General features: G+C 38.2%; 1 protein-coding gene across 3 annotated transcripts in view; it reads right to left on the reverse strand.

The window, feature by feature from the left end:
* LOC114159618 (UPF0606 protein KIAA1549) overlaps positions 1–27,155 on the reverse strand; it is a 37,946-nt gene that overhangs the window by 8,394 nt on the left and 2,397 nt on the right. Inside the window, exons 3-14 of one of the 3 annotated variants that reach the window (XM_028041628.1) lie at positions 15,102–17,237; positions 14,909–14,997; positions 13,908–14,067; positions 13,695–13,825; positions 12,650–12,842; positions 12,512–12,571; positions 12,284–12,429; positions 7,242–7,419; positions 6,971–7,155; positions 2,527–2,762; positions 1,261–1,370; positions 356–370 (exon numbers count right to left, since the gene is read on the reverse strand). In XM_028041628.1, the coding sequence (XP_027897429.1) occupies positions 356–370; positions 1,261–1,370; positions 2,527–2,762; positions 6,971–7,155; positions 7,242–7,419; positions 12,284–12,429; positions 12,512–12,571; positions 12,650–12,842; positions 13,695–13,825; positions 13,908–14,067; positions 14,909–14,997; positions 15,102–17,237 (3,639 nt within the window). Of the gene's footprint in view, positions 1–355; positions 371–1,260; positions 1,371–2,526; positions 2,763–3,434; positions 3,462–6,970; positions 7,156–7,241; positions 7,420–12,283; positions 12,430–12,511; positions 12,572–12,649; positions 12,843–13,694; positions 13,826–13,907; positions 14,068–14,908; positions 14,998–15,101; positions 17,238–27,155 lie in introns of all 3 variants that reach the window. The other 2 variants (XM_028041619.1, XM_028041634.1) reach the window with 2 other exon arrangements.

A 27,155-nucleotide genomic window follows, 5' to 3' on the forward strand; every position in this document is an offset into this window, starting at 1 on the left:
TATTGATTTAAATTAGGGAACAGAAGCTTCAAACACAGATGTGAGCTTTCTATTAAATTGACCAAACTGTATTTAAAGCATTATTTTTGTAAAAATATTAAATGTAGAGGGAATGTTGCCATGAACTAGCATGGATCTCCATCTACAAAAGCTAAACTTTCCTTCAGACAACAGCATTAACCTTTTTCTGGTGAGGTCTATTGTATCTGCGCAGTGACTGACAGCTCAGCAGACAGTGACAGATGGTGAGAACGAACGGAGCACAGAAACAACTAAAGAAACAAACAGGCAACACACACAGACAGCTGCTGGAGGTCAAGCTTGAGCTCTGTGGGGGAAACACAGAAAATCTTACCAATTCTATTCTTGCCTGCAAACCATGAAGGAAAAGAAAAAGAGTCTTAATGAGATCAAACAAATCAAGAAAAACAAAGTTAAAGATCGCTTTGATAAAAACCTAAAGTCAGGTGTGACACATAGAAGAAAAAAAGACAGAAAAAAGCCTCATTTGATAAATGGATTTTAAAAATTATGCATTTTTCAGGTTCAATGTTTCTTAATGATCTAAAATAACCTGAAATCTTATGCCTGTATGTTGTAGCGTTATGCAAGGCAATAATTGCCCCTAAAGATAATTAATTGACTGGTGGAGGATTGATAAAAGACTTTCTTTGTCTCTAATCATTTTAAAAACAAAAGCAGTTGTTCAGAGGAGCAGGAAACACCCTGATTACAGACTGACTGAACCAAAACAAAGACGTCACACATGAGCTTCACACACCTTCTAATTATAAACACAGTGGAACTCGTTCTTAGCAGTAACAATGCAGCGAGTATTCCTGTGTGAATGATTCAGCCTGCAGTGTGTGTGTGTGACGGAGTCTGGCTCCCAAACACACACCCTGCCTGACAAAGCAAGCTTGATTCAATCAACAAGCTGTCAGATAAAGTAAATTCAGCCACTTTGGGTTTCCCCTCCCCATTCCTGCTCTGAACCCTTTTACACCACAAACATAAACATACAACATCTTTCCTGGTTTTTCTGCTGCTCTCTTCAGTTTTTCTGCGTTCTTCACCGTCTCCTCTGCCCTCAGTCTGGCCCTCTTGTCAATCAGTCCCACCAGCTTTAACTGCTCTTTCTTCATCTGCTTATCTCAGCTCATTTTCCCGTCCGTGCCCCTCCCCAACTTGTTCCTCCTCCATGTTTGGAGAAACGTTGCCATGGCCACATGCCATTTAAAACATTGATGGGGGCCTTACGGGTCTGCTTGCTGTCGCTGGGCGTGGCGTGGGCTCTCGGGTTCTCCTCAGTGGGTTCCCGTTCACTGGAGTGGTCACTCACCACTGAGTCACCGTCTGATGGGGAGATCCTGCCCAGAAAACACGCGCACACACTTACATGAATAATACAAGCCACACCAATGTGCTCTAGCGCCATGCCTTATCAAAAAACAAGGTCTTCCAGGAAGGTATGAGCCAGGACATCCAACAAGTCAAAATGGAGTTAAACAGGAATACAGTCGTACAACAATAAAGTGGAAATAATCAAAGAATAAAGTCACAATATTACCAGAATAAAGTCATAAAATTATTAAAGTTGTAATAATAGAAGAATAAAGTCATACAACAGTCATAATAATATGAGAATAAAGTTGTATAAAAACAATAAAACATTCAACAACCCTACAGTGAAAATAATAAAAGAATAAAGTCATAATAAAACAAGAATAAAGTAATAATATTCCAAGACTAAAGTTGTAATACCACCAGAATGAAGTCTGGTGGTATAATATAAGAAGAAAGTTGTAATAATATGAGAATAAACATATAATATTATAAATATAGGCTTGTACAACAAACCTCGTAAGAATAAATTCCTAATAATACAAGAAAAAAGGCACAATGATATGAGAATAAAGTCATAATATCACCAGAATAAAGTGATTAAATCATGACAATAATGTATTACTATGAGGAGAACTCTTGCATTAAATACACTACAAAATATAAAATAAGGAATGTTTCACATTTTGTGAAGTTAAACTTTGGTATTGCTCTTATATGTATAGAAATATTTACTCTCTTACCACATCCGCATCAAATCATTATCAGTAGATGGATTAAAAAACAATTGATCAAACGACTGAGTATTCAGAAGAAAGAACCACGGACTGGACGATCAAGTCACCTTAGATCTTGATAACTGTCAAAGCTTTGCTCTTATTAAAACAACTTTTTTTTCTCAATATTTTTATGATTTTCCTCTGGTAATACTATAAAAGTTTATTAGGATAATATTAAGACATTATTGTGATGCTAATATGACTTCATTCTTGTAATTTAATTTAAAAAATCTCTTAGTCTTACTAGATCCAAAACTAATAATTGTATTAATTAACCTGCAGAGTATTTTTTTGTTTATTTGTTATGGTCTATGTGTAATTAAAACCTGAATCTGCAGCTCAGACAACGTTTAAGAAAACGTTTGTCTGCAGTCAGGCACAGTTTCCCTGCAGTAACACTGACCTTTCTCGCCTCCGGCCGCCGCGGGACGCCTTGGTGGAGGAGGCGGAGGTTTTGGATTTGGGCGTTGGGACCTCGCCGTTCTCAGATGGACTGAAGCCATCTTTAATGGACTGAGCGAGAGGAGCAGAGCCAGAGCCTGGCAGGGCGGGCTCCTGGATCACCATGACATCATCTTTACTCTGCTGGCCAAGATGGAGTTTGGCAAAATCAAAGCCTTTCACACTGGGAGCCTGTAGCTGAGGAGAAGAGGAGGATGACGTAAACACAGCACGGATAAAGGTGGAAAGAAAAGGCGGAATAATATTCTGAGGTCATTATGGTAGAGCTGCTAAGCTGCTGTGAGCTGGATTTTACTTGCAGGTTAAATGGAGAACAAACAAGTTCCAAGTCAGGATGACACATAAATATTCCAGTAAGACTCTACATTTGCAGCCAAGACAGAAATACAATTTTAGAACCATAATTAGGTTGACTAACTGAAAGGGTCTGCAGGAGGGAGACAGGCAGACATTAATGAATAAAGAGAGTCTGGCAGTCTGTTAGAAACTGGGGTAAACACAGAACTGAGGTGGTGGTGGGTGGGGGTTTTGGGGGGTGGGGTTATTTCTGTGTAAAGCCCTCAGGACGTTCCAGCAGCACAGGGGTAAAAGGAGAATAGAAGCTCACTGTGTGCTGACAGACAGAGAAACTCTGAGATGAGATGTGGCTACCAGACTAAACACTCTTCTTAGTTCCTAAACATTCAATTGTGCATCTTAAAAATGGCTAATCTTGTGTGACACTGCTAATCCCAAGAGAGAATATTTGTGTGAATGCTTCTGTGTGATGCTTATTACGTAACATGTAAGACAGCAATCTGCAAGAGGAAAAGGATTGCAGCCAAATGTTCTGATCTTTAAAATCCTCACCTGTTGGCCTCCTTTAACTAAAACCTGCTGAAAGACAATAGATACTGTTTTTTTATTTAGTAGAAACTTCAGCCTAAAATATTCATGTATACAAAAACATTTCCAAGCATATTTGATTGTGATGGGTTAATGATAACCAAGCGACATTTGTTTTGAAACATCAATATTTTTCTGCCGTATTAGATTTAAAAACCTAAAATCTACTGTAAATTATTATATAATATAAATGGGTGATTAACTTTACATTTCCTCAACTTGAAAAATAATTATCAAATGCAAATAATATATTTTAGATTATAAGCCTTTAAAGGACGGTAAGTTTACAAATGTTGCAGTTGATGTGCGTCTCATCTGAGCTGATCCCAAAACGCTCACGATTTCCAGCAATAACTTCTCCAACTTTCCAAAACATATCTGCTTGTTGGGAAAATACAAACTAAAATATTTCACTTGCTAAAACAGTAGTGTACTTTTTTATGTAGTAGGATGTGAAAAAGTGAAAGAGTAAAACAGAGATCATGTTTGAGCAGCTTTGAGTTTACTGTTTCTGTTTATGCTGCCGAAAAAGTCTGGTGGTAGCGTGAAAAGTCAAGTTGTGTGTTTTGGGCCACAGACAGACACGATAAAGAAATGTTATAAACAACTGAATTAACATGAACGTCATTTTGCAATAATTAGAGAATTTTTGCTTTCAGTTTCCATTAAAACAAATATGATAATGCTGAAACATTTCTCTAAACACAGAGGCTGTCTTAGGGTGAAAACATCTCATGCCTCACCTACAACAGACCACACACTGCATCTGCTACTGCACAACACACAACCTACACACTAACAACAAATCACAATCGGCTGCTAAAACACACCACAGTCCACACACGTCCAGCACTACAGTTCTGCTGTCGACTAAAGTCACTAGATGAGCGGATCCAGGATCCAAACAACCACTGGCCTCCATGTACCTTCTCCTTGGCTCTCCTCCCTTTAGACTCAACTTTCCTCTCTTCTGTTTTTACTCCTGATGGTTTAGTCGGCACAGCTCTGATCCTTTCTAGCTGTTGCTCTTCAGATGCCATTTTTTTCATTTTGAACTTCTTATTTTCATCCTCTTCCTCCTCATCCTCCTCTTCGTCATAATTATCTTCTTCTTCTTCTTCTTCTGTTTCTTCTTCTTCTTCCTCTTCTTCTTCTTCTTCCTCTTCATCACTGCTCATTTTTTGTCTAGTCTTGGGAAGAGCTACTGGTTTCTAAACAGAAGCAATGATGGACAGAATGAATGGTTCCATGTTGAATATTTTTCTCCACCAGGTAATAATTTAAACCTCCAAAACTTGAACAACAACCAGATTCTGTCCAATAAAATACATCTATTACCTTTCTAATTCAAGATGTGTAAATACGCATACAGTCATGTGAGTAAATTAGGACACTCTATGGCAGACTGGACATATATTTATGAAAAATTCCAGTGACATGAATAAAAAGTATATAAAAATTGTCTTTTGCTAGAAGCAATTTCTGTCAGGTCATAAATTAGGACAACCCATGTTAACTCTGTCCTAAAATGACTGCAATCACACATACAGGTGAATCACAGCAGGTGTGCTCGATTAAAACATCATTACTCAGCATTTTGAAGGATGTTTGCCCCGTTAAAAACCAGAAACATCGAGCTTGGTGCTCCTCACTCTTAAAGTGAAAGTGGTGAGATTCAAAAAGCTGTCTAATGTTGTTTAAAGAGTTTCTAAAGAACATAAAATGAACTGTTTTATGGTATAGAAATAGTCTAAAAGAAGTGGAGGACATTCAAAACGTTAGCTAAAATGCAGAGGTTTGACTGTCCAAAGAAATATAGTCTAACAGCAGCCCACAATTTGCTAAAGAAAACGGAAGATGTGCAAAGAAGAAACATTTCCTCTGAGGAAAACATGGAGGTCCAAAGACAAAACTTTTCTAGCTTTTCCTCAACTAGAAAACAAAATTATCTTGATATATTTTGCTTAATGAGAAAAAAGCTGGATTTATGTTGTTAAAGTGACATAAAATCACTATGTTTTCTTATTGATAACATCAATATGAAAGCATTTCTAAAAGAACTAAATATTCAATGGGTGTCCTAATTTTTTAACATGACTGTATTCAACAACATAAACCACAATCACACACAAACTGTCTGACTACATAATCTACAAACCACCAGACACTACTCTGTACCTTCCCCCTTTTAACTTCCAGCTCCTCCTCTTCTTCTTCCTCCTCGTCTTCCTCATACTCCCCCTCTTCTTCCTCACTAAACTCAATATCCCTTTTAGTCGGAGGGCGCGGCCGGTGAAGGGAAGCTCCTGATTCACTGAACGAAGTGGTGGACTGAGAGAAGAGCAGTGAGGATGAGTGACAGGCGATGAGTAGAAAAGACGAGGCTGTGCTCTAACCAGTCAGAGCATCTGCTCAGACTTTTCACAATAAAAGCACAGTTTAAATCAGAAAAACAGCAAGCTGCAGCTGCAGACATTCAGTCAGAGTTGGAATAAAGAAGCTGTGTGGTTCCCCGAGGAAAACTATAACATCAGTAACATTATAAAAACAAACAAAGGAGCTTTTGATCAAAATGATGCTATAAACTAGGCAGGAGAACAAACATTTTTATATTTTTCTGGTTATTTTTGAGATTATGACATTGAATATAAGGGACTGGAAGAAATAATAATAATAAAAAACTTTTAAATGTGATATAATTTTATACATCCTTGTTGAAGAACAAGAAGGAGAAAACTGATCTAAATTGTTATAGATAAAAATAAGGAAACAGGAAAATTAATCTGAAAAGAAATAAATACCAGCAGAAGTAATTTGCCTTTTAGAGTAACACGAGGAGAAGTAATAATTCTCTGTAATAAAATTATTAGAGCTCTGCTCCTGATGCATATTCATTACAAAGACAGATAGACTAATTAATCAGCAGCTCCTTCAAGTGACCATTAGTCACGTTTCTTTCAGGCTTTATCTTCTTCAGACACTGCATAACTTGCTGTGGCTCAAATTAAAGGTTTACTCTGAATAAAGCATAGTTAATAATTAAAAGCTTTTCCCCATTACTAATGTAATTTATTCAATCCAAATGAAACACAAACAAACTTGTTAGAAAAAAAGGAAACAAAGGAAAAGCAGCAACAACTTGGCTGCATTAGGAAGAACACCATTTAAATAATATTATCGATCCAGTTTCAGCATTATTAGTAGAATATTCATCATCCAGACTTTGGATGGATGAATGGATGTTGGATGCATTCATCTAATATCCATATATGGATCAACATATATGGATGGATCTATATACCCGTATATATACATCTATCCATCCAAGTAGGATGGATGGATGTTGGATGTACCTTCTGCCTCTGCTGGATGGTTGTCAGGTGGGTGGATAATAGACGAATGGATGGATGTTGGATGTCTGGATGGATGTTGGATATCTGGATGGATGTTGGATGTATAATTGGATGGATGGATGGTTGTCAGGTGGATGTTGGATATACCTTCTGCCTCTGCTGGATGGTTGTCATGGCGTCCGGCTGGAACTCCAGCTTGTCGGTCCGGCAGAGCTTCCAGTAGAGGATGGAGATGATGATGACGACGACGAGCAGCGGAACCACCACGCCGATGACGATCCACATGTTGTTGTTCTCTGAGTTGGAGGGGGAGGACGCCAGTTTCTCTACAGCTGGAAGCAAACACCAGCAGAGCGGCAGGATGACACATGGCGCTTTAACACCAACCGCGGTAATCTGGCACAGAGAGGATACTCACGCTGAGCCAGAACGCCCTGCACACGGTAGCCCAGGATAATGGCGGCCCTTTGAACATCCAGGCTGTTCAGCAGGTTGGCGGTTTGGACAGCAGGCATCCTCTGACCATTATGACCCTCCACAAAATACACCATCTCTGCTGGATTGTCGGCACCCTCCAGCCGACTCACACTCAAAACCTGACAGAGGAGACATGCAGCGATTTCAGCCTCGACTCAAGAAAAACATGGACTTATATAAAATGTGGTTTTTGTTCTAATAAAAGCAAGTGAATTTGCATATTAGCTAAATATTTAGCTCTGGGCTGCATTTAGCTAGCTCAGAGCTAAATATTTAGCTTAAGCTAAATAGATAGCTTGCTAATGTTAACTGAATATGTAGCGTCATACTAAATATTTAGTTATATTAAAGCTAAAAATCCATTTCAGGGCTAAATAACTTGATAGCAAAATATTTAATTTGGAGCATTTAGCTCCAAATTAAATATTTTGCTTTAAACTAAATATTTAGCTATCTCAGACCTAATTATAACTTTTAAGCTAAATTGTTAGCTTGCCAAATGAATATTTAGATTCAAATAAAAAAAATTGCTTACAAATTAAATATTCAAATTGAAACTATGATATTTGCAAATAAACAAACACTGAAAATATGATTTTGAAAAATTTTCATTTTGTGCTCTTACAACAGTCTAAATAACCCAAATTATTGCTGTTAATTTTTGACTGTGTAAGTACAAATGTCTCCCTATTGTTTCTTCATCTTCTTCATGTTGTGAGAATAGTCGATGTTTCCTAAACTGTACTTCCTTCCCTTGAGTTTTTAACCATGTCAGACGGGTTTTGACATACTTTTAGCTGGATTGCAAGAAAATATACAGCAGCTTAAGGAAAAGGGACGTTGCTAAATAGAGTATAATTGTCTGGTTTCTATTCTACACAAACCGATCACCACTCATAATGACATAGTTATCCTTTCACTTAGTTTCAGTAATTACCTCATTAAATGTTTTTTATGTCTTTTCCCTCAAATGCTACCATATTTCTTTTTATCTGTAGTTATTTTAAGCTTTAAGTATCAGTGCAGACCACAGTGAGCTTCACCACCAACCCTGCACTGTAATTAAGAAGTTAGAATTTGTTTTGTTACAGATATTTCCACTTTCAAACACAAGCAGCTGGAAAGAAGAGCTCCCAGAAGCAAACGAGCTATTCAGGGACGCAGCCTGCTCTCTAAATTAAGAATGGAATATCTGATGAAGATCCTAACGAGCAATGTGTCACAACTGCTGTGGGAAAGAATTACTTTATAATGAAGAAGGCAGTGCCTCATTGTCAGTGAAACACAGCAACTCTGAGGAGCCGAGAATTTGTTTGAAGGCAGAAAGTAAAACTCAAAAGATTTGGACACAGCATAATTTAGCAGGATGCTATAAACCCTCAAAGGAAAGTTTGAGCAAACTGAACAGTAATCTTTATTTTATGTCTGGACAAATGTTACTTTTTAAAAATGGTTTAATACATTTACTGCTGTTGCACAAAGTCCAAGATAATGTAATATACCATCTCATCTATCGATTAAAGCTTTGTCCGGCTTTCTAACCGCAGGGCCAGACAGAGATTTAAAGAGATGCAGTAAAAGCAAATGAGGTGGATTAGCAGTGCCAGACAATACCTGGTGGAGTCATCCAGGACATGTTATTGTGAAATATTGCCGCTGTTGCGGGGACGCTGAACTGTTAGCATGTCATGAGGCTGTCAAATAGCAACAGTCTTCAATCAGAGGCTTCTTCAGAATTGTTGCAAGACCGACTGCTACTGGAGATCCTCCCTGCCCACAGCACCACCATCCACAACGGCACTTTGATGATTCTTGGATTATATCAGTTACAATATTTAAATTTCCCTTTGGTATTAATAAAGTATTTTTGAACTAAATTAAATTGAAGATAGCAGTTCATAATATACAACGTCACATTTCTTCTTTTTTTTGGCACACTTAAATGTTCAATATCATCTTTTTTAAATAAAACAACTCAAATACTTTAAGCACATTTTTAAACAAAGATTTCACTAAACAATACTCCAAAACAACTGTGCTCTGTGCAAAACTTTCATGCCAGACCTAGATAAATTATGACAAAGTATTAAGCTAAAAAAAAATTATTATGAGAATAAAGACTAAAATTATTCCCAGAGTGCATTGATAATTCATCCAGGAGGGGACAGGAGAACCCAGAACAATATCTGAAGCTCACTGACTAAGTTAAGTCAGATTAAGCAAGACTTTTGGAAAAATATTCTGCGGACTGACAAGACAAAAGTCTAACTTTTTGGAAGATGTGTGTCCAGTTCCATCTGGTGTAAAACTAAGAGTATTTCAGAAAAGAACAACATTTAACCTATGGTCAAACATGGTGGAGGTGGTGTGGTGATCTGGTGCTGCTTTGCTGCTTTAGGACCAGGCCAACTCAACATCATTAAAGCAACTCAGGATAACGTTGGGCAGTCAGTTTGTAACCTTAAGTCTGAGCAAATTTGGCTGCTGACCCATGATGGTGTCGCATGACCTTGACCTGGTTGTTCATACAGGAAAATGTGGTTGAACTAAAACATTTCTTCAATAAAGGTGTCTCAACATTCCTCCATGGAGATGTAAAAGATTTATTGGTGGCAAAGGTGACAACTTTGAAAAATGCATTAAATATTTACCTATACTTGCCATCAACAGAAGTCTCCTAGGGGGCAAATACGTATCTTATTAGATCGGCCACTGTTTAAATGATCCCCGCATTATTTTCTTTATTTGTGTGTGTGGGGGTGTGTGTGCGTGTGTGTGATTCTCCCGCTCGGCGCCCTCAGGCTCTGCTGCTGTCTGTGGAACAGGAAAGACTGACGCTCAGGTCGCGTCTGGGCAGGCGACCTCATGCAGAGTCAGTTCTAGTTCATGCACAGCTATTAGAGTGGAAAGAGGTCAGCATGAATGTGTGTATTATTGCCCCGCCGTCCCCCTCTAGTCTCCTGTTTTATCTGCTCAGAAAGCCTCATCAGGTATTTTCATGGGTGACAACACTACGCCTCTTCTGTCATGGTAGATCAGGGCATCTGTCTGACACACAGGATGTGAATTAGTGTGCAAAAAACACTAAGAGACGGTCAGCTTTACACACAGTCCAGCAGTCCAGTGCTGGACTTTGTGGATGGTCAGGCAAGTTCAGAACAATATTAATTAAATAGATTTAAATTCTCTGTTTAACTATCAGGTTGAATTAGGATCATTTCTGAAGCAGAATGTTTGAAATTATTAATCCGACATCCACATTATGAACTCAGATTTTATAAAGTCAAATAAAAATATTCCTCATAACACGTCCCTTTTATCTCCATTTGTGGCATTCACTGATTCTAAGTTTCTTTAATCTTTCATGTCTTTGAATCCCACCGCATTAAAGCCGCTACTTTACCAAAATAGACAACTCTTAATCATCTGAACCGAAGGATCCAGACTGAGAAAGAGACTAAATGAATAATTGATCTGCTGTTAGCAGGTCTGTGATTCTCCCCAGCCGGCGACTGAAAAAACGAGGAAAAGCGACAGAAATCTGAACCCCGTTAGGTGGAGGTTGTTAAGTGGCGAGTCTCCTGGGTAAATGGGATGCTGTTGCCATGGAGAAAAAAGCCACATCCTGCCCCCCTTTGGAGATGAGATGAGCAGGTGCAGAGAGGACCCACAAAAGATGAAGCTTGATTAGTAAAAAAGTAAGGTTTTCACTGGTTACTGCAACTCACATAATGAGTCTGTAGTCTGTCCCAGCACTCAGAGTCTCTACCGTTTATAAAGACATTAAAAGAAAACAGAGGCATGAATCTTAAATATTTAGGAAGGCTTCTGTTAGCTTAAGCATCCAGTTGCAGAGTTGATGTGTGTGCGTGTGTTGGGGTGGGTGTACGTGTGTGTGCATGCACGTGTGCGTGTGTGTGCCCATGTTTTGGTTTAGTGTGGAATAAATGTGTGTGTCCACTGCAGGATCTGTTTCCAGGAACCAGGGCTGCTTTCTGGGGCAACTATTTACCCCCATTAGTTTCCACTGCATCTACCAGGGTGAAAACAGAGAACCAGACAGACATTTACCCCAGAAAAATCCCCTGGTATTGAGGTATTATGTCTTAATTTACCTTAAACTATTAGGTGGAGGTTTTCTTTGTTTTTCGTTTTGTTGGACAGAGTACCAAGCATTTCTGATTTGTTAATTTTTAATACATTTACTGCAGTTTAGAATCATCTGGTAATGATTTCTGTTAACAGTCAGATTGAATAGTTGACATTTCTTTTGCAACTGCCCAGTTATTGTAAACTTTAGGATTTTAAATCATTTCTGTTCTGAGGCACAAATAAACTCTAACACAGTGCTCTTGGATCATTAAAGGGGGCATTATGAATTTCCCAGGCACATAATATCATTTTAAAGCATAATAAAGTGCCATAAAAAAATCTAAGTATGTATGTTTTTGAAGAGAGAATAACATTATAACATGATACAAATCTAAAAATAGTCAATTTCACATACTTTAAGATTTGAAGTTAGGAAGCAAGCTGCTGCTCCATTTGTGATTTATCCTCAAATGGGACACATTGCACAAGATTTAAATAATAAAACCTGCTAATGTTACAAACTTCCTTTGATTTTTATATGATTTTATATCTGTTGCAGAGTGTCATCACTGTGAAATAATCCCAAATTGGAGAACACTATGGTTTAATCTAGGTCAGCGAGTTTTTTGTTCTCCCATTATTTAAAAACAGCTAGACGTATGCACAATATTAATAAAATGAGTTACTTACAGCTTTAAGAGGACTTTTGTTGTGACTTTATATAAGTTATAATGTGTAACTGCTGTCAGGAGATTTGTTGGTGAAACCTATTACATATTGTTTGTTGTTTCTAGATTTTCTTATTAAAAATCTACAAATACATAATGTTACAGCAGATTTAAACTCATGTTTTTTCCTCTGACGTTCTGAATGAGTGCAAAGGTGCGCTACCTGTACGCTGCTGTTGCCAACAGTGGTTGCTCTTTTGACCCGTCTGACTTGTCCCATTGCTTCCCCAAGCAACAAGGCCACTCTGCGCTCCATGTTGGCTTGAAAGGTCCGTTCGCTCATTTTCTTGTCCAGAACACCCAGGAGAACTATAAACACACCAATCGTAAGTCATTTCAATCATGATTGTTTTCAGTTTATTGACTGGAGCAGAAACTGGAACTGTTGTACCTGTTCTAACCCAGGAGGAGCGAAGAAGCTGACTGGTGTTCAGCTCTGGATAATGGAAAGCTGAAGGAAAAAGAAATAAGCATTAATGATCCAGCGGGGAATAAAAGCAGAATTATTTTTCCACATTTTAGTACTCACGCTCTGCAATCTGCAGCACAGGGAAACCAATGTAGTAGCTAAACTCTACCATTGTGAGCTTCATTAGTGCGTTGCTGACCTTCGACCCCATAAGATAACCCCGAGAACCACTGACAGTGAAGGTGATGTCTACTGGTTGCCTCGTCAGCTGTTTTTCCCCATATCTGTTTGTAGCCGTAGTGATGTTTAGAATCTGAAACAAGAAACAAAATGCAAAAATTGTGAGCGCGAGACATTTTGTCTTTTAGAGAGAAACAGAAAAATTCCCATTATGACATACTGTAGTTCGTTTTAGAAAAAGGAAGAAACAGAACTTAGCAGTGTGGCTATGAATAGTTAAAAATCCTATATTTGTTTTAAGAGGTTCACAAAAAGCACTAAAGATCAATAGGCTCACGATGAAAACAAAAGAATCCTAAAAATCAGATGTTAAAAACTTAAATATACTCCCATAAACAGAGTGCTGCTGTGTGACGTCTATGTTATCTTTCTATGCAATCTGTTTGTTTTAATAGTCATAAACTGTTCACACATCAGTCTGATTGCGGTTGCATTTGTTTAGTAACATGAACGACTACACAAAAAGAATAATCAGATTTCGGCAAAAAATCTGAATTGAGCATCAAGACCTTCATAAACTCAGCTATTATGAACACTGATTAATAAAGAGAGCCAGTCAATACACAAAAAACGCAGCCGAGTATTGATTCAATAATTTAAAATACCCAGAAGCAGCGAAAAATAATAATTTAAAATAGAACAAGTGTCTTGATGAAATGGTTTTGAATCAATGTCACTGTGCCTGAAACTTCTGATAGACTAATATTCAATCACACTTAATAATAATAATCTAGAATTGCCCTGCTCAAGGGGGCAGTATGCTGAAATAGAACTTGCAATTAACTTGATTATTATTTTTAATTGAGTCTCACCACTTTAAAATTAATAAACAATAAGAAAAAAGATCATAAAGCTAAATTTTCTCCAAAAGGTTTAACAGACAGTTGTGAGCCTTCAGAAAGTTCTACCCTAAATGATCACTCACATGGATGGTGAAGTTGGTTGATTCCTTCGACCGACGCCGTACTTCTGCAAAAGCCATGATCAAACCTTTCTCCACGCTCTCAAAGAAGCTGCAGTATCGCATGTCAACATGACCCGGGATAAACTGCAACACTGCAGCAGAGGAGTCACCGGGAGACTCAGATAAAACGTCTGCGACAGCTTCATAAGAAGATTTAAAGAGATGAAAATGCACCTGTGTGGACTTGGTACTTCTGGTCCGGTGTCGTTTGGTTAGGGGACACATACAGGAAGCGCCGGGCGGACCTTCGCAAAGCGTTGATGACAGATATGGCTGTGTACACAACTGGACCTGACACCACCCGGAAGACGAACTGTGGAGGAGGGCTAACAACCTTTACAGTAAATATAAAAAGAGAATCACTTACAGTGATGAGAAAAGGTATTTAACTCTTTGTAGGTTAATATCAGACGGAGGTCAATAATATTGAATCTATATAAACACCTACAAACACATTTGTCAGATAATTACCAGAATATGAAGGGAAAATGGGAGCTGGAAGCAAATACAATTATCAAAGATATGAAATGGGAAGAGGTTTGTGGTAAGAGGTCATAAAATTATAAAGGATTTGAGTTGGAAAGGAGTTGTTGTTTTTTTACAGCTAACAATGAAAAAAAAACTAAAACTGATTCATGTTGGAGTGACTACAAACAAATTGGTAACTATTTGCATATTTTCTGGGATTGCCCAGTCTTCAAATCTTACTTACAAGGGATCCAAGGAGAAATTCAAACCATATTAAAGTTCAAATTGCCACTTGTCCCCAAATATTATATCTTGAGGTTGAGCCCATTGGGTGGAGTTGGATAAAAAGAAAGTTCAAACACTCCAAATCTGCTTAATGGTGGGATTGTAAATAATAATGAGCTCTTGGCCCAAAACGCTACCTCCCACACTTCAATGGTTTAAAAAAATGTCTACATGATGGAATAAAGTAGACTTGTTTATTGACTTGTCATTTACCACTTTGTTTGGCCATAACTATTTGCTGTCTTCACTTGACATATTGATAATTTTTATTTTTATTCACCACTAGTTTGTGGAATGTGAACCAATACTGTGGAAAATGTACACTTAAAAAGTTTAGTTGAGTCAAAAACAAAAATGTTTTTGAATGTAGTACTTGCAAAGTTGCTATTTATTCTTTTTGTAATGACAGATAACAATTTTACCTGCAGCTCCACTGACTTGTTAAATTCCACTTTCAGAATGTCTCTCACTTGAGATTTGGCAAATCCAACAGTCACCCCAGACGGGAAACCTTGCACAAAGCAGAAGTTTGAGGTTGTAGTCTCTCATATATGGATATTTATTTAAACTTTACACATTAATAACAGCTAGGGTGAAAACAGACTTCAGACTTACCAGTCTTTGTTAAATAAGCAGGGTGGTCAACATTGCAGAGGTACTGTCTTGATGTAGTTGATGGAGCTGTGGTTATTTTGCTGGTAGTAGTGGTGATGCTAACACTAGTTGAGGTTTCAGCGGTGGCAGAAGATCCGGTTGTTGCCTGATGAGAGGTATTTGTGGCAGCTGGATTTGTGATTGCCGCAGCAGTAATAATTTCACTGCTCGTTGGGTTTGTGACCACTGTGGTTAGGTTATCCGCTCCGTCTTCCTCCATCACGCTCTGATCACCAAACATAACCGGAGGAACCAGAGTAACATTGTAAGACATGGATTCATTTGAAACTAGAGTCATATCGCCGGTTTGTTCAGTTGCAAATGAGTCTTGGGACATTAGGTCAGTTGCAATGGCAGTGGTGTTTTCAGGGGGTTCAGGAGAGAAGGCTACAGTTGCAGTTATGATAGGAGTAATGAGTGTAGGGCCGTCATCGAATGATTCTGTAACACACCAATGGACATCTGTCAGAGAAGAAGACGACGCTAAATCTTCTGGTAGCAGAGATGTTGCACTTGGATGTAAAACTTCTGCTAAAGCAGAATCAATATCTATGGTGAGCGTATGTGTAAACCAGCCTGTGGTGGAAACTGGACCACCCCATACAGAAGAAGAGGGATCTAAGATGTAGGTTGGGATGATGGAAGGATCAAGAAAAGACTCAGAAGCATTGCTCAGCTGGGGAGTAATCTCTGTGGTAACTATTGTAGTTGATTCATAATGAGGCCCAAACCCTGACAGATCGCTGGAGGACTCACCCTCTGTCAGATTACCATCAGTGATGACGTCTGTGGAGGGTGGAGCCACTGTAGCATTGAGGGATATCTCAGTGACATTCTGCCTGTACTCTGCTCCAGTTTCTGAAGCATTGCTGTCCTTCGTCAGCTGAGTGGTGTAATACTCTAAGCTGTTCATGTCAGGCAAGAGGACATCTGTTGGTCGAATTGTGAAGGCATCTCCCCAGTCAATGTCTGATACGTCAGGTGCATCTGTTCCAGCTACATCAGTCGGCTGCAGTAAATTGGAAACCTTTGTAGAAAGGGAGGATGGATTAATGGATTGATGTGGAGGAACGGTAAGGTGTGGCGTCATGAGGCTGGAAGAAGATGAGACATAACCAGGGTGCCTGGAGGAAGGCGATATGCCCACTCTGGAAGGAAAGGATGTGTCGTACATTTCCGTGTCGTCCTCCATATCGTATGGGTCTGAGAGAACTCTAGTAACCAGAGAGTAATCATCATTATCCGTGTTGAAGAAGGACATTGTTTCCAAGTAGTCTCCAGAACCCCAGTCCACATTCATGGTGTTGGTAGGGTAGAAGTCCTCTGAAGGCACCTGGTTAGGGTCAGAAAAAATCAACGAGGATTGGGGGGTGATGAAAGGCACATGGTAGCCAGGAGCCATGATCTCGTCTAAGCTAGGTAGTGTGTTCATGTTCCGTTCAGATTTGTTCTGCACTATCTGGCGGCTTGAAGCAACCTTTTGACTTTCAGACTCAGACAAAGCTAGTTCGGGAGGTTCAATAGGTGGGTTGGCCACTGAGGTCACGACTGACTGCAGTTGTTTTAATGTCCCATTCTGCACCAGGCTTGAAGTTGTTTCTTCTTCAAGATCAAGACCTTGATGAAATGTTGATTTTCTCAAAGCAGAAGGATTTAAGGTTGTCAGAGACGCATCAGACTGGGGTAGTTGCTTCCATCGCTTGGAATATAGAGAAAAATTATATTCCTGTTTGTGAGGATTAGTCCTAACCCCCCTCTTTTCAGTGGAGCTTGTAGCTGATGCCTCAAATCCCTGGGGAAGTCCAGTGGGGCTTAATGGTGGAGTTGTTCGAATGCCTGTCTCCTCTGCATAGACATTCCTTGGCACTACAGATTTAGAGTTTTCAGAAGCATCATGCCCTGATTTAAAAAGCTCGCTGTCAGCAGTTCTTGCTTTGGAAACTGGTTCAGGGATGGAGAGCAGGGCACTGAGTGACTCCGGATTCTTAAAGGCAGTATAATGCGAGTCTGGTAAGGTGGACGGTGATGATCTTGTTGTCTTTGGAACCACTCCAAGAACTTCGACAGGGGAGGTGTGTGAGTCCAACAGAGACTCGTCTGCAAAGGAACACAGATAGTGCTTCAGTCTGGAGGAAAGTAAACCTTTGTATGCTGGAGTATTATCAAAGTATCACAAAAACTGACACAATAAAACATGTCCTACATCAAAAATCAGATGAGGCATTTGTTCTTTATTTACATTTACAGCAATTGTTTAAAAAAAATCTGAAGACATTAAATTAGAAATCCACAATGAAGTTTTTCCAATACTGAATCAACAACAGGTCCCCCAAAATAGTTAGCCTTTTAAAAACAAAGGTTATGGTCATAAAAAGAATGAATAACTAAAACTGTGAGAAATGGAAGGCTGCTGCCAATTTACATTACATATAAAATGTACAGTAACAGTCAGCATCATATAAAGACAACAAAGTAAATCTTGTAGTGTGGCCCTCTCAAAAACAAGGAAAGGAGAACCAAAAGGTAAATAAATCTTACATATTCTTTCTCTCATAATTTTGGCTTTTAACGAATGGAAATAATGTTGGTGATTCCAACTAACCTGAAATGAGATAAAGTTGTCTGGTTTAACTTTTAACACTAAATCAAACATAATTTCCTTTCGGAAGGGCCTCAGTTACACTGCTCTGATACAGACATGTTAAAAATAGCTTCCTGAGCGGAAATAGATCATAAATAATTCATAGAGATACAGTACATTATAGGCCTTTTTACAATACCATCTATGTGAAAGAGCTTATCGTGATTATGTGGTGATGCTGTATTTGTTTGTACCGGAAATCTTCAAAACAAACGTCTTCAAAAGAAACTGAAAAACAAAAACAACATGAATGCTTATAGTGAACTTTAAAGGCACAATTTTTGTTTTTGCTTGACGTTTCCATTAAAATCTAAACTGCCGTCTGCTGCTGCTCTCTGTAGCGTGGAAACAGACTCTGAGGATATTTTAATACTAACAAGAGAAAGCAGATTACCTATAAAAACATCAGAACAATTGATAAAAACTTCTACTGCATCATTTCATACAATCAGAAAGTGGCTGACTTTTCCCTAAAGAAAACTCCCGGCTTAATTATAACCTACATTGGCACCTTAATCAAGTCAGCATGCCCCTTTAGCAAAACCCGCCTGGAAGGACTTGGGAAACATCCAGGGTTTCTGTTCAAACGCTTTGCTGCTGTGCCAAGTGTTTGAAAGCAGCACACAGATGGGTATACACACACAAGTTCATATTTCTACCCATACTAGGACTTTGTATTGACTTCTACTCACTTTATTTACTACAATTATGCCTACCCCAAACACTTAACTTAACCCAAACCATTAGCAGTTTATTCCGAACCCTAACCTTGAACAAAACTTAATTTACACCATACCTCTAAACCTAACCCTTGACCCCAAAAAGCAGGGTTAACTGCTTGACTGCTTTACGACTAGGCTTTAGTCCCTATAATGCCCATCGGTCTTCAGATGGTGAGTAAATGTGCCAGAGACGTTCCTAAATAGAATTGCTAAACCAGTAGAGACACACACACACAGAAAACATACAGGGCACATAATAAAGTGATTATCCTTCAATGCAATGAAAACCATATAAATGAGAATAACAACATCTGCTAACCTGCTTCAAAAAAAAAAAAGACAAAGGAAGAAAAGGCAACTCTGATGCACCATGATCTTTCTACAGGCTCTTAAAGAGGACCTATCATGCTAAATTCTTCTTTTTTTTTTTTACACATTTCTGTACTTCCATTTGGGTTTCTACTGCTTCTAGAAACAGTTCAAACACACACAAAAAAAAGTTAACATTTTTTGGCATCTTGAAAGCCTCCCAATTATGACGTCACAATCGGCAGGCAGTACCCCTCACCTAGCAACCCAAGTTTTGCTCCGCTCCATTCATGATTGGAAGACAAGCATGTTTGGTCAACTGGTTATCTACAGGAAAAGACAACTGTCTTGTTTTTGACTTACCATTCAGAAACCACTGCTACCTCCTTGTTGGTTGTGCAGGAGGTTCTACTTCTACTTCTGGGTCTGACTCAGGGTCATAGTGCACCATTTTACCATTGTGCATCTGTCTGCTGCTCATTTATGTGAATAAAGTTTAAATAACAAGTTGGGGGGTGTGACTAGTAACAGCTTATTTGCATAAAAGTGATAGAGCACAAAAACAGTTAATTATTTAAATAATGTGTGGTTGAATGGTTGTTGCAGAAACACACATGGTTTCTAACAATGATTGTAACCATTTATGTGGCTGAAAACTGCTTAAAAACTGAACAAAGAGGGTCCGACTCGTGCAGGAGATCGCTGATGTCTGAGGTCAAGCTGCTGCTCATGACCCCAAAATGTCAGCTCTTGTAAAACACGCCCCAACGGCCACAAAGGCTTTTATCAGCAGTCACCTTTTGAGACAACAAAGCTTGGGTGAAAGGACGACAAAAATAGCCACCTAATTGAGATAATTGTGATTACTGGACGGCGATGGATGATAATAATGACTGAAGTAAGGATGACAACAGTGACACAGGCAATTACAGATTAGAGAAAGGATGCACCTTTTACTACAACATTTACTACAACAGCAAAGTCTTTGCTCTTTATTATCATTTTATGAGTCTTTTAAAAACTTTAATTTATAGCATACAAAATATAATCAAATAACTGTTTAAATAATACCTAATTACTTCAAACTACAAAGAGAATTGATCCTGTTTTTAATAATTAATGCTAGAATGCTAAACTTGGTCAAAGTTTATTGCAGCAAACAGCAACCAGGCATACATAGGTGCTCAGCCTGGATTAGGGCGGCCATTACTGTGGGTAAAGTATGATGAAGGTCTCAGAGACGACACAGCAACACCACCTGTTCGCTGAAACAGGAGAGGGTTCCAGTTGGTTGGCTGCTCATTGTCAGGCGCAGCCATGAAACCAAACACCTGTAAGTCCACCAATCATGCTGCTCAGAGAGAAAACTGGACTGACTACTGAAGGGCCGATTTTCAAAAATGAACTTGTGTAAAAAAACTGCGCTTCATTGTGAGTATATAAATGAGATTCCTTAGCAGCATTAGGAAAACTTTCCAATTTTGGACAGATGTGAATAACCAACATTTTCCTCACTTTTCTTTTTGTTTTCAATCATCATTAATTCCTGTAAGTGTTCTGAACATCCGGATCCATATCTGCCATGAGTGGCAGTGGCAGTTCCTCCATTCAGCCAAATAGGTTTCATGCAGAGTGTTAATGCACGCCTGAAATGCGACAGGCTACCAGATGTTGCATCTGAGCCCTCCACTGAGTCAAGTCAAGTTTATTTGCGCATTTCAACAATAAGGCAGTTCAATGTGCTTCACAAGATAATATTATGAAATAAACAACAAATGTCACATTTTGTCAAAATCATCAAGAATAATCATCAAATATATTAATCAAAGGCAGCTCTAAACAGGTGGGTTTTAGCCTTTATTTAAAGGAACTCAGAGTTTCAACTGTTTTGCAGTTTTCTGGAAGATTTGTGGTGCATAGAGCTGAATGCTGCTTCTCCATGTTTGTTTCTGGGGATGCAGAGCAGAACCAGAACCAGAAGACCTGAGAGATCTGGAAAGTTGATACAACAACAGCAAATCTTTAATGTACTGTGGTGCTAAGCCGTTCAGTGATTTATAAACTAACAACAGTGTTTTAACATATACTCTCTCTTTGGAAGGATTTGGAAGGATTGTAGAACTGGGTGATGTGCTGTATCTTCCTGGTTTTAGTCAGAATGCCAGCAGCAGCGTTCTGGATCAGCTGCAGCTGGAGGACTGATTTTTTAGTCAGACCTGTGAAGACACTGTTGCAGTAATCGATGGGACTAGAGACAAACACATGGATGAGTTTGTCTTGATATTGTTGGGACATTTGTTCTCTAATCCTGGAAATGTCCTTCAGGTGACAGGAGGTTGACTTTGTAACTGTCTTTATGTAACTCTGAAGGTTCAGGTTCAGGTTCAGGTCAGAGTCCATCACTCCACCCAGATTTCAGGACTGATTCTCTAGTTTCTAACAATAATAACTGAAGCTGCATGATGACTGTAGATTGTTCCTCTTTAGGCCCAAAATAATAACTTCAGTTTTCAGATTGCAGCGTTACATACAGTGATGCTGTGAGAACGATTGGGACTCAATGTAAAGCGTATTGCTTCATGTTATGAAATGAGAGCGTTGAGATTTAAATTTATGCATTAGAAATTTCCAAGTAGTTATTAAGTTTCACTTGTGTCTATGGGTCTCCTGTGTGTAATCCTATATCAGGTTAAGAGGATATAGAACTTGGAGGGTGGATATTATGGGGCATTTGTTACATGTTTTTATGTCAGAAACTGATAAATTTTCAGATAGATTTTTTAGATAGAATTTTGCTCAACTTCAGTAATTTATGGCAGATAGTTTTACATTGGATGGATGGATGGACGGATGGATGTAAACTTTGGGGAATAATATACATACAAAATGTCAACAAAAATATCTTCCACCCTGTATTTTCTCTTTTCTATACTTTTGCATACCTTGAAATAAAATGGCAATGAATTCCTCGGTCAGAGAAGCGGAGTTGTGATGTTTAATACTAAATATGTTACATTTAATGTCACAGAAAGTCACATTAAAACTATCCTAATAAGACGAGGATTTTTACTGTTAGCAGATGACCTAATTTCTGTTTTAAAGACTCCCACAACAAAACAAAGCATGATGAATCCTCCTGCAGAAACTGGGTTCATTCAGGGAGGAGTGGGCCAAAGTAAAGCCAACATCAATATTATTTTCAACAGCAATTCTGTTACAATAACTTGAAACCTTCAGATATAAGAAAATAATATTTTAAACTAATCTAGATCAGATTACATTTGAACACGGTTTCCAAGCTGCTGCTGACAGAGAGCATGTGTTTTAGGTGTGAAGAACGCTTGGACACCAAGTGAAAAAAAATCTGATGATATCATTTTCTCTGTTTGCCAGACTTTTTATTGCAAAGCAAAGTAGTTTAATGGTTGTGTAATTTTGGGGGGGAGAAGGAGACAGGAGGACGTGTTTCTCTAGTAATAACGCTCACTAACTGCAACCCCACACATGGTTCTGTTTTCAGCCGAGCCCCCTTGCGTGACTGGCTCTTTTCAGCTGGCAGCGGCCGGCCGCCAATGCCAAGCGGAGTCCAACAATCAAGATACGGCTGAGCTGCTGACATTCGGTTTATCGGGGAAGCTTTTAAGATGGGAAAGATTGCATTGTTTTTATCAGTGGAGCTGAATGAGATCAAGCTCTCTGCTAAAACTCAGGCTGCTGAATAACTGAAAACAGGCTGAAGCTTCATCTGAAAACAATATAAAAAAACTGTTAATATAGTAGTTATTAAGCACTGAAATAAAAATGGAAGAGATCAACAAATGAAAGGAGGGGAAAAAAACAAATTTGCACTTTATTTCATGGTTTGATAAGTCAGAAGAAGTTGCAAACTTTATCTTTGGTTGATTTTGACAAATATGAACCTGGGAATGGAGACCTGACTGCACGGCACAGACCTCATAAAACATTCATGTGACCCTTGTTTTGCTTTCCGGAGGGGATGCTTTGTAAGATAAGGGAATGGGTGGCGGGTGGGAGGTTAAAGAAAGAGGGGAGCAGCAAATGGGGGAGGGGAGGAGAGCGGTACAAGAGTCTGATTGAGAAAAAGGAAGAGGTGAAACAGAGAGGGAGACCACTAGAAACAAACAGAACTACAGGCCACAGTTGACTTCCCTGAACATTTTTCAGTCATTTCCAAAACTTTGGGCTCAGAATCACAAAAAAAACTCAGAAAATACATAAAATCTTAATCTAGGTTTTCTTTAGAAAACAAGAAGGCATCCAGAGAGGCGCTCATCACTCAGCACTTTGTCTCAATCCTTCCACAGGCCAGGGTCAGAGTCCAGGCCCTTTGTGTGCCGGGTTCAGTAAAGACCTCCAGGCGGTTGGAAGGAAGCTTTCAGCTCTAAAAGTCTGAGACTGGTAAAGTGAAGTACTTACTGGTTGGTTTGTAATGCATAAAGGACCAAAACAACATGATTTCGCCTGGAGGAGCTCAAAACGAGGTCGCATATGTTTGGACTTGGAACAATAAGGTCTCAAAAAAGGCTGGAAAAGCTGTTAACATTCAGCAGGGCTTCTCAGATCTCTCGTTCAAAGATCCAAAACATATTTCTAAATAAGGTCAAAGGTCAAGAAGCACTTTCATTAAACATGTTTACAACTTAAAAGTCAATCAAATGTTGCCTTTTGCTTAAAGCGGTTTGCTTTTGACCATGAGCTGCCAGCTTCTTCACAGTAAATCATAAAGAGAGCTTTGAAATTAAAAACACTTCATAGCAACAGACTGAAGAATTGTAATCACAGATTTAGTTCATGCAAGTAATTAGGGGAACATTTAAAACACTCACTTCAATTTTTTTGATTCTGCGATCGCAGAAATTTGCACAAAATCCACAGATACCCAATTTTTTTTTGCCCTAATTGTGAATTTATAGCAAATTTTCCACAGTGGTAAAAATTGTTGTTCTTAACTGATGCTAACTCCCACCTGCAGGTGGCAGTAATCATTACTTCTACTACACTACTGAATCAGTCTTCCTTGATGTCTAGTTATAGTCTGTGATCAGTCAGTAACAAAAAGTCAAATTTACAGTTACACGAAAGTGCAAAAAATTACAGTTTGAAATCACAGTTTCCATTATTACAGTTTAAAGAAAAATTGTCAGATTGGCTCCTTGAGTTCTACTCTGAACCGAGGTAGTTTTGTTGACTTTCAGTTTAATCTAATTATATCTGACATTCTGAATCATATTTTCAGATGAAAATGAAACAATGAAAACGACTTAGAAAGTCGGAGGTTTTAACTTTTTAAAACATCTTATGGTTTGTAACTCATTAAACAAGTGACACATTTATTACTGTAAAGTATTTAAAAGTGAACATATTATTTAGTGTTTTAACTCTCAAATGGACAGAACAGCATTATTTGTATTTTCGGTTGCAGGTGCACCCAGATCTGAACTCTAATTAAATCAAGCGCATCATAAATGCAAGTTTACTTTTACATTTCCGACATCTTAGACCAGTCTGATGATAAAAATCAATTAATGCACAAATTATTACTGAGAATATACATGTTTATTAAAAAGGTACTTTATTGAAGAGAAAGGGCACAATTTCCTCTGAATGTGTTAATTAAATCCATGAAAAGCAAAATTTTACAGTAAAGTGAATTTGACACTGATGGGTTAATGTCTCCAAAAATGTATGACTAGATTTTTTTTAAAATTATTTGTTTAGCTCTATTAAAAGCTGAGATATCACAAAACTTGTCCTTAATGGCGGCCATCTTGGACGCCATCTTAGTTAAAATCTAATACTGCTTTGAGCAAAAGCAGTATTAGCAGCTAACATGTTAGTAAAAAAAAAGAAAAAAGAAAAACTGGATTGTACAATATTTATGTAATTTTTCTTCCACATATCAGTAGGGCTCAGTCAGATGTGTCGGCCATGTTGAAATTATTGTTCATCCTTTGTGTCTGTTTGGTGCGTCTTACCACCTCCCAACCTGCAGACCTGCCTCCACTGTTCTCAACCGAGCCATAACGATGGCTGGGACAGACTGGTGGGTTTCGGGTCAGCGTGGGCCCGCTCAGTGCAACATTACCCAGAGTTTGGCTTCTGATAGCTTCTAACCATTGATCTGTAACTGCTCCTGGCTCTAATCAACAATGAATGGACATATTGTCATCCAAACAGATCAGATTTCGTGTGGCAACAGACCGCGTTGGTAATTAGACGGGGCTTTGCTGGCCCTCAGCTTCATTGGCCCAATTTGTCAACCAATTAATTCAATGCAGAGAGGAAAAAACAACAGCTGAAGTGAAAATCAAAGTGTTCTTTGTTGAGTTGGAAAGAAATAACCAATCTAATTTTATGATATTTACTCTTAGATTACAGGTTTTTTTGGCAAAATTCGAGCTGCATGGCAAATGTTTACCTTGGTATAATAATGATATATATTAGCAGTAAGAGTTATGTAGTACACGTCCCTTAGCAGTGAGGCAGTATTCCTTTAATGACGCAAATGATCAAGCATACACTAAAGGAATGCAACAAAAAATACTAAATTCTTAAAAAGGACTAAATAAGCTCAGCCCTTTCCATTGAACTGAACATCAATACAGTGTAGGGCTGATCTGTTGATTAGTTTTTTGATTAACCAATTAATAATTCGATAGCAAAAGATGCTAAATAAGATTTTTTATTTTATTTTTTTTACAGAATTTTAGTTTTGGGTGAAGCATTTATACATAAAGAAGGGTTTTTTAGTCTTAGATGCAAAATGTAGATATTTAATTAATTTTTGCTTAATTACTGCTCTGGCTGTGTTGTTTCAGAAAATGGCCTTTTTTGAGTTTGCTTACTATGGTTAACGATTAATCGATTACCAAATTAGTTGACAATTATATTCAATAATCGATTTATCACGATTAATCCGATTAACTGTTTAAGATAACATATAACCTATTGATAGTCAAATCAGATTGTTAATTTTAGAAATATTTGCATGGAATTGTGTGATATTTGTGCTTTTGTACGACAATAAAAATGACTTTTTGTTATTCGCCACATCGATCACAGGCTATAACTTGACATCAAGGAAGACCGACGAAGCAGTGTAGAAGTAAGAACTACTGCCACCTGCAGGTGGGAGTTAGCATCACCAATATTATCGAAATTTCAAGAGTTTCTAATTCCAAGCAGCTCCATTTAAAGCACTGCTTAACTTTCTTTTTGTATCACAAATATGACCAATGCAGTAATTGGAAAACTGCAGTTAATTACATTAATGGCTGTGTTATCATTTCAGCAGAACTTTGATTCACTAATTCCTCATTACCTGACATTTTTACTGCATAATCCTGCTAAAAAGTAACAGAGCAGATTTTTTGCAATGTGTTCTTTTCCTCTGGGAGTTGCATTGATTGGATAACGTCAGCATCAATACATTTAAGTACAGAGAGAATGTCTATCAAGCAGATTCAGACATTTACTCGTGTTTAGCTCTTGAGTCTGAAAGTCAAACATCAGATCTTTGACTTTAGCCAGTAGATTCAAAATGCAAAGTTTGCAGCTTATATTGAAGCACCTCAGTGCAGCTGCCCTACACTCCACAAACAAGGCCACAATTGTGCAAAGAGTCTCCAAGATTTGAGTAACCATGTCACATACTGATCAGAATGGTGGAGGCTGGATAAAGCAGACACTGAGGCAAGAGAAGTAGAACCAGAACAGAAATACATCAAGATAAAATCCTAATTATTCTCAGCAAACATTAGCAGAACATATATATGCCTGAATATAAAACTAAATAACAGAACAATACCTTAAATGTCCTTTAGTGGTGAGAAACAGTATGTTCACAATGCCCACCAATTTCACTAAGTTACCTGTCTTCTATAATTCTGATTCAAATAAAGAACTTTGTTTACTAGACTGTTAATCATTATTTAACAGCCTCCAACGAAGGTGATGGAAAAAAAACTTGCAAAACTGCAACATTAAATGCAATGCAGTTGAACCCTTTGGTGCAAGTAAGCTAAAAAAGTTAGTTTCACCAGTGCAACTAATGCAAAAGGTTTGAATGGAGTCCTGCAAATAGAACTCCCAAAAAAACACATATGTAAAGAAAAAATGATCATATAAAAGTAGAAAAACTACACTGTAGTTTATAGTTTCTCTACGTTTGTCAAATAACAAGACAAATATTTGCTGAAATATATTGAATAATATGTTTTCTTTAAACTGTTTGTGAAACTTGTGCAAATATTTCATTATTTTGTGATCAAGATTCCAAAGCAATTGTTGCTCCTGTTTTTTAAACAGTCATATTTTTGCAAT

This window comes from Xiphophorus couchianus, chromosome 2 (genome assembly GCF_001444195.1).
Source record: "Xiphophorus couchianus chromosome 2, X_couchianus-1.0, whole genome shotgun sequence".
Taxonomy (NCBI): domain Eukaryota; kingdom Metazoa; phylum Chordata; class Actinopteri; order Cyprinodontiformes; family Poeciliidae; genus Xiphophorus; species Xiphophorus couchianus.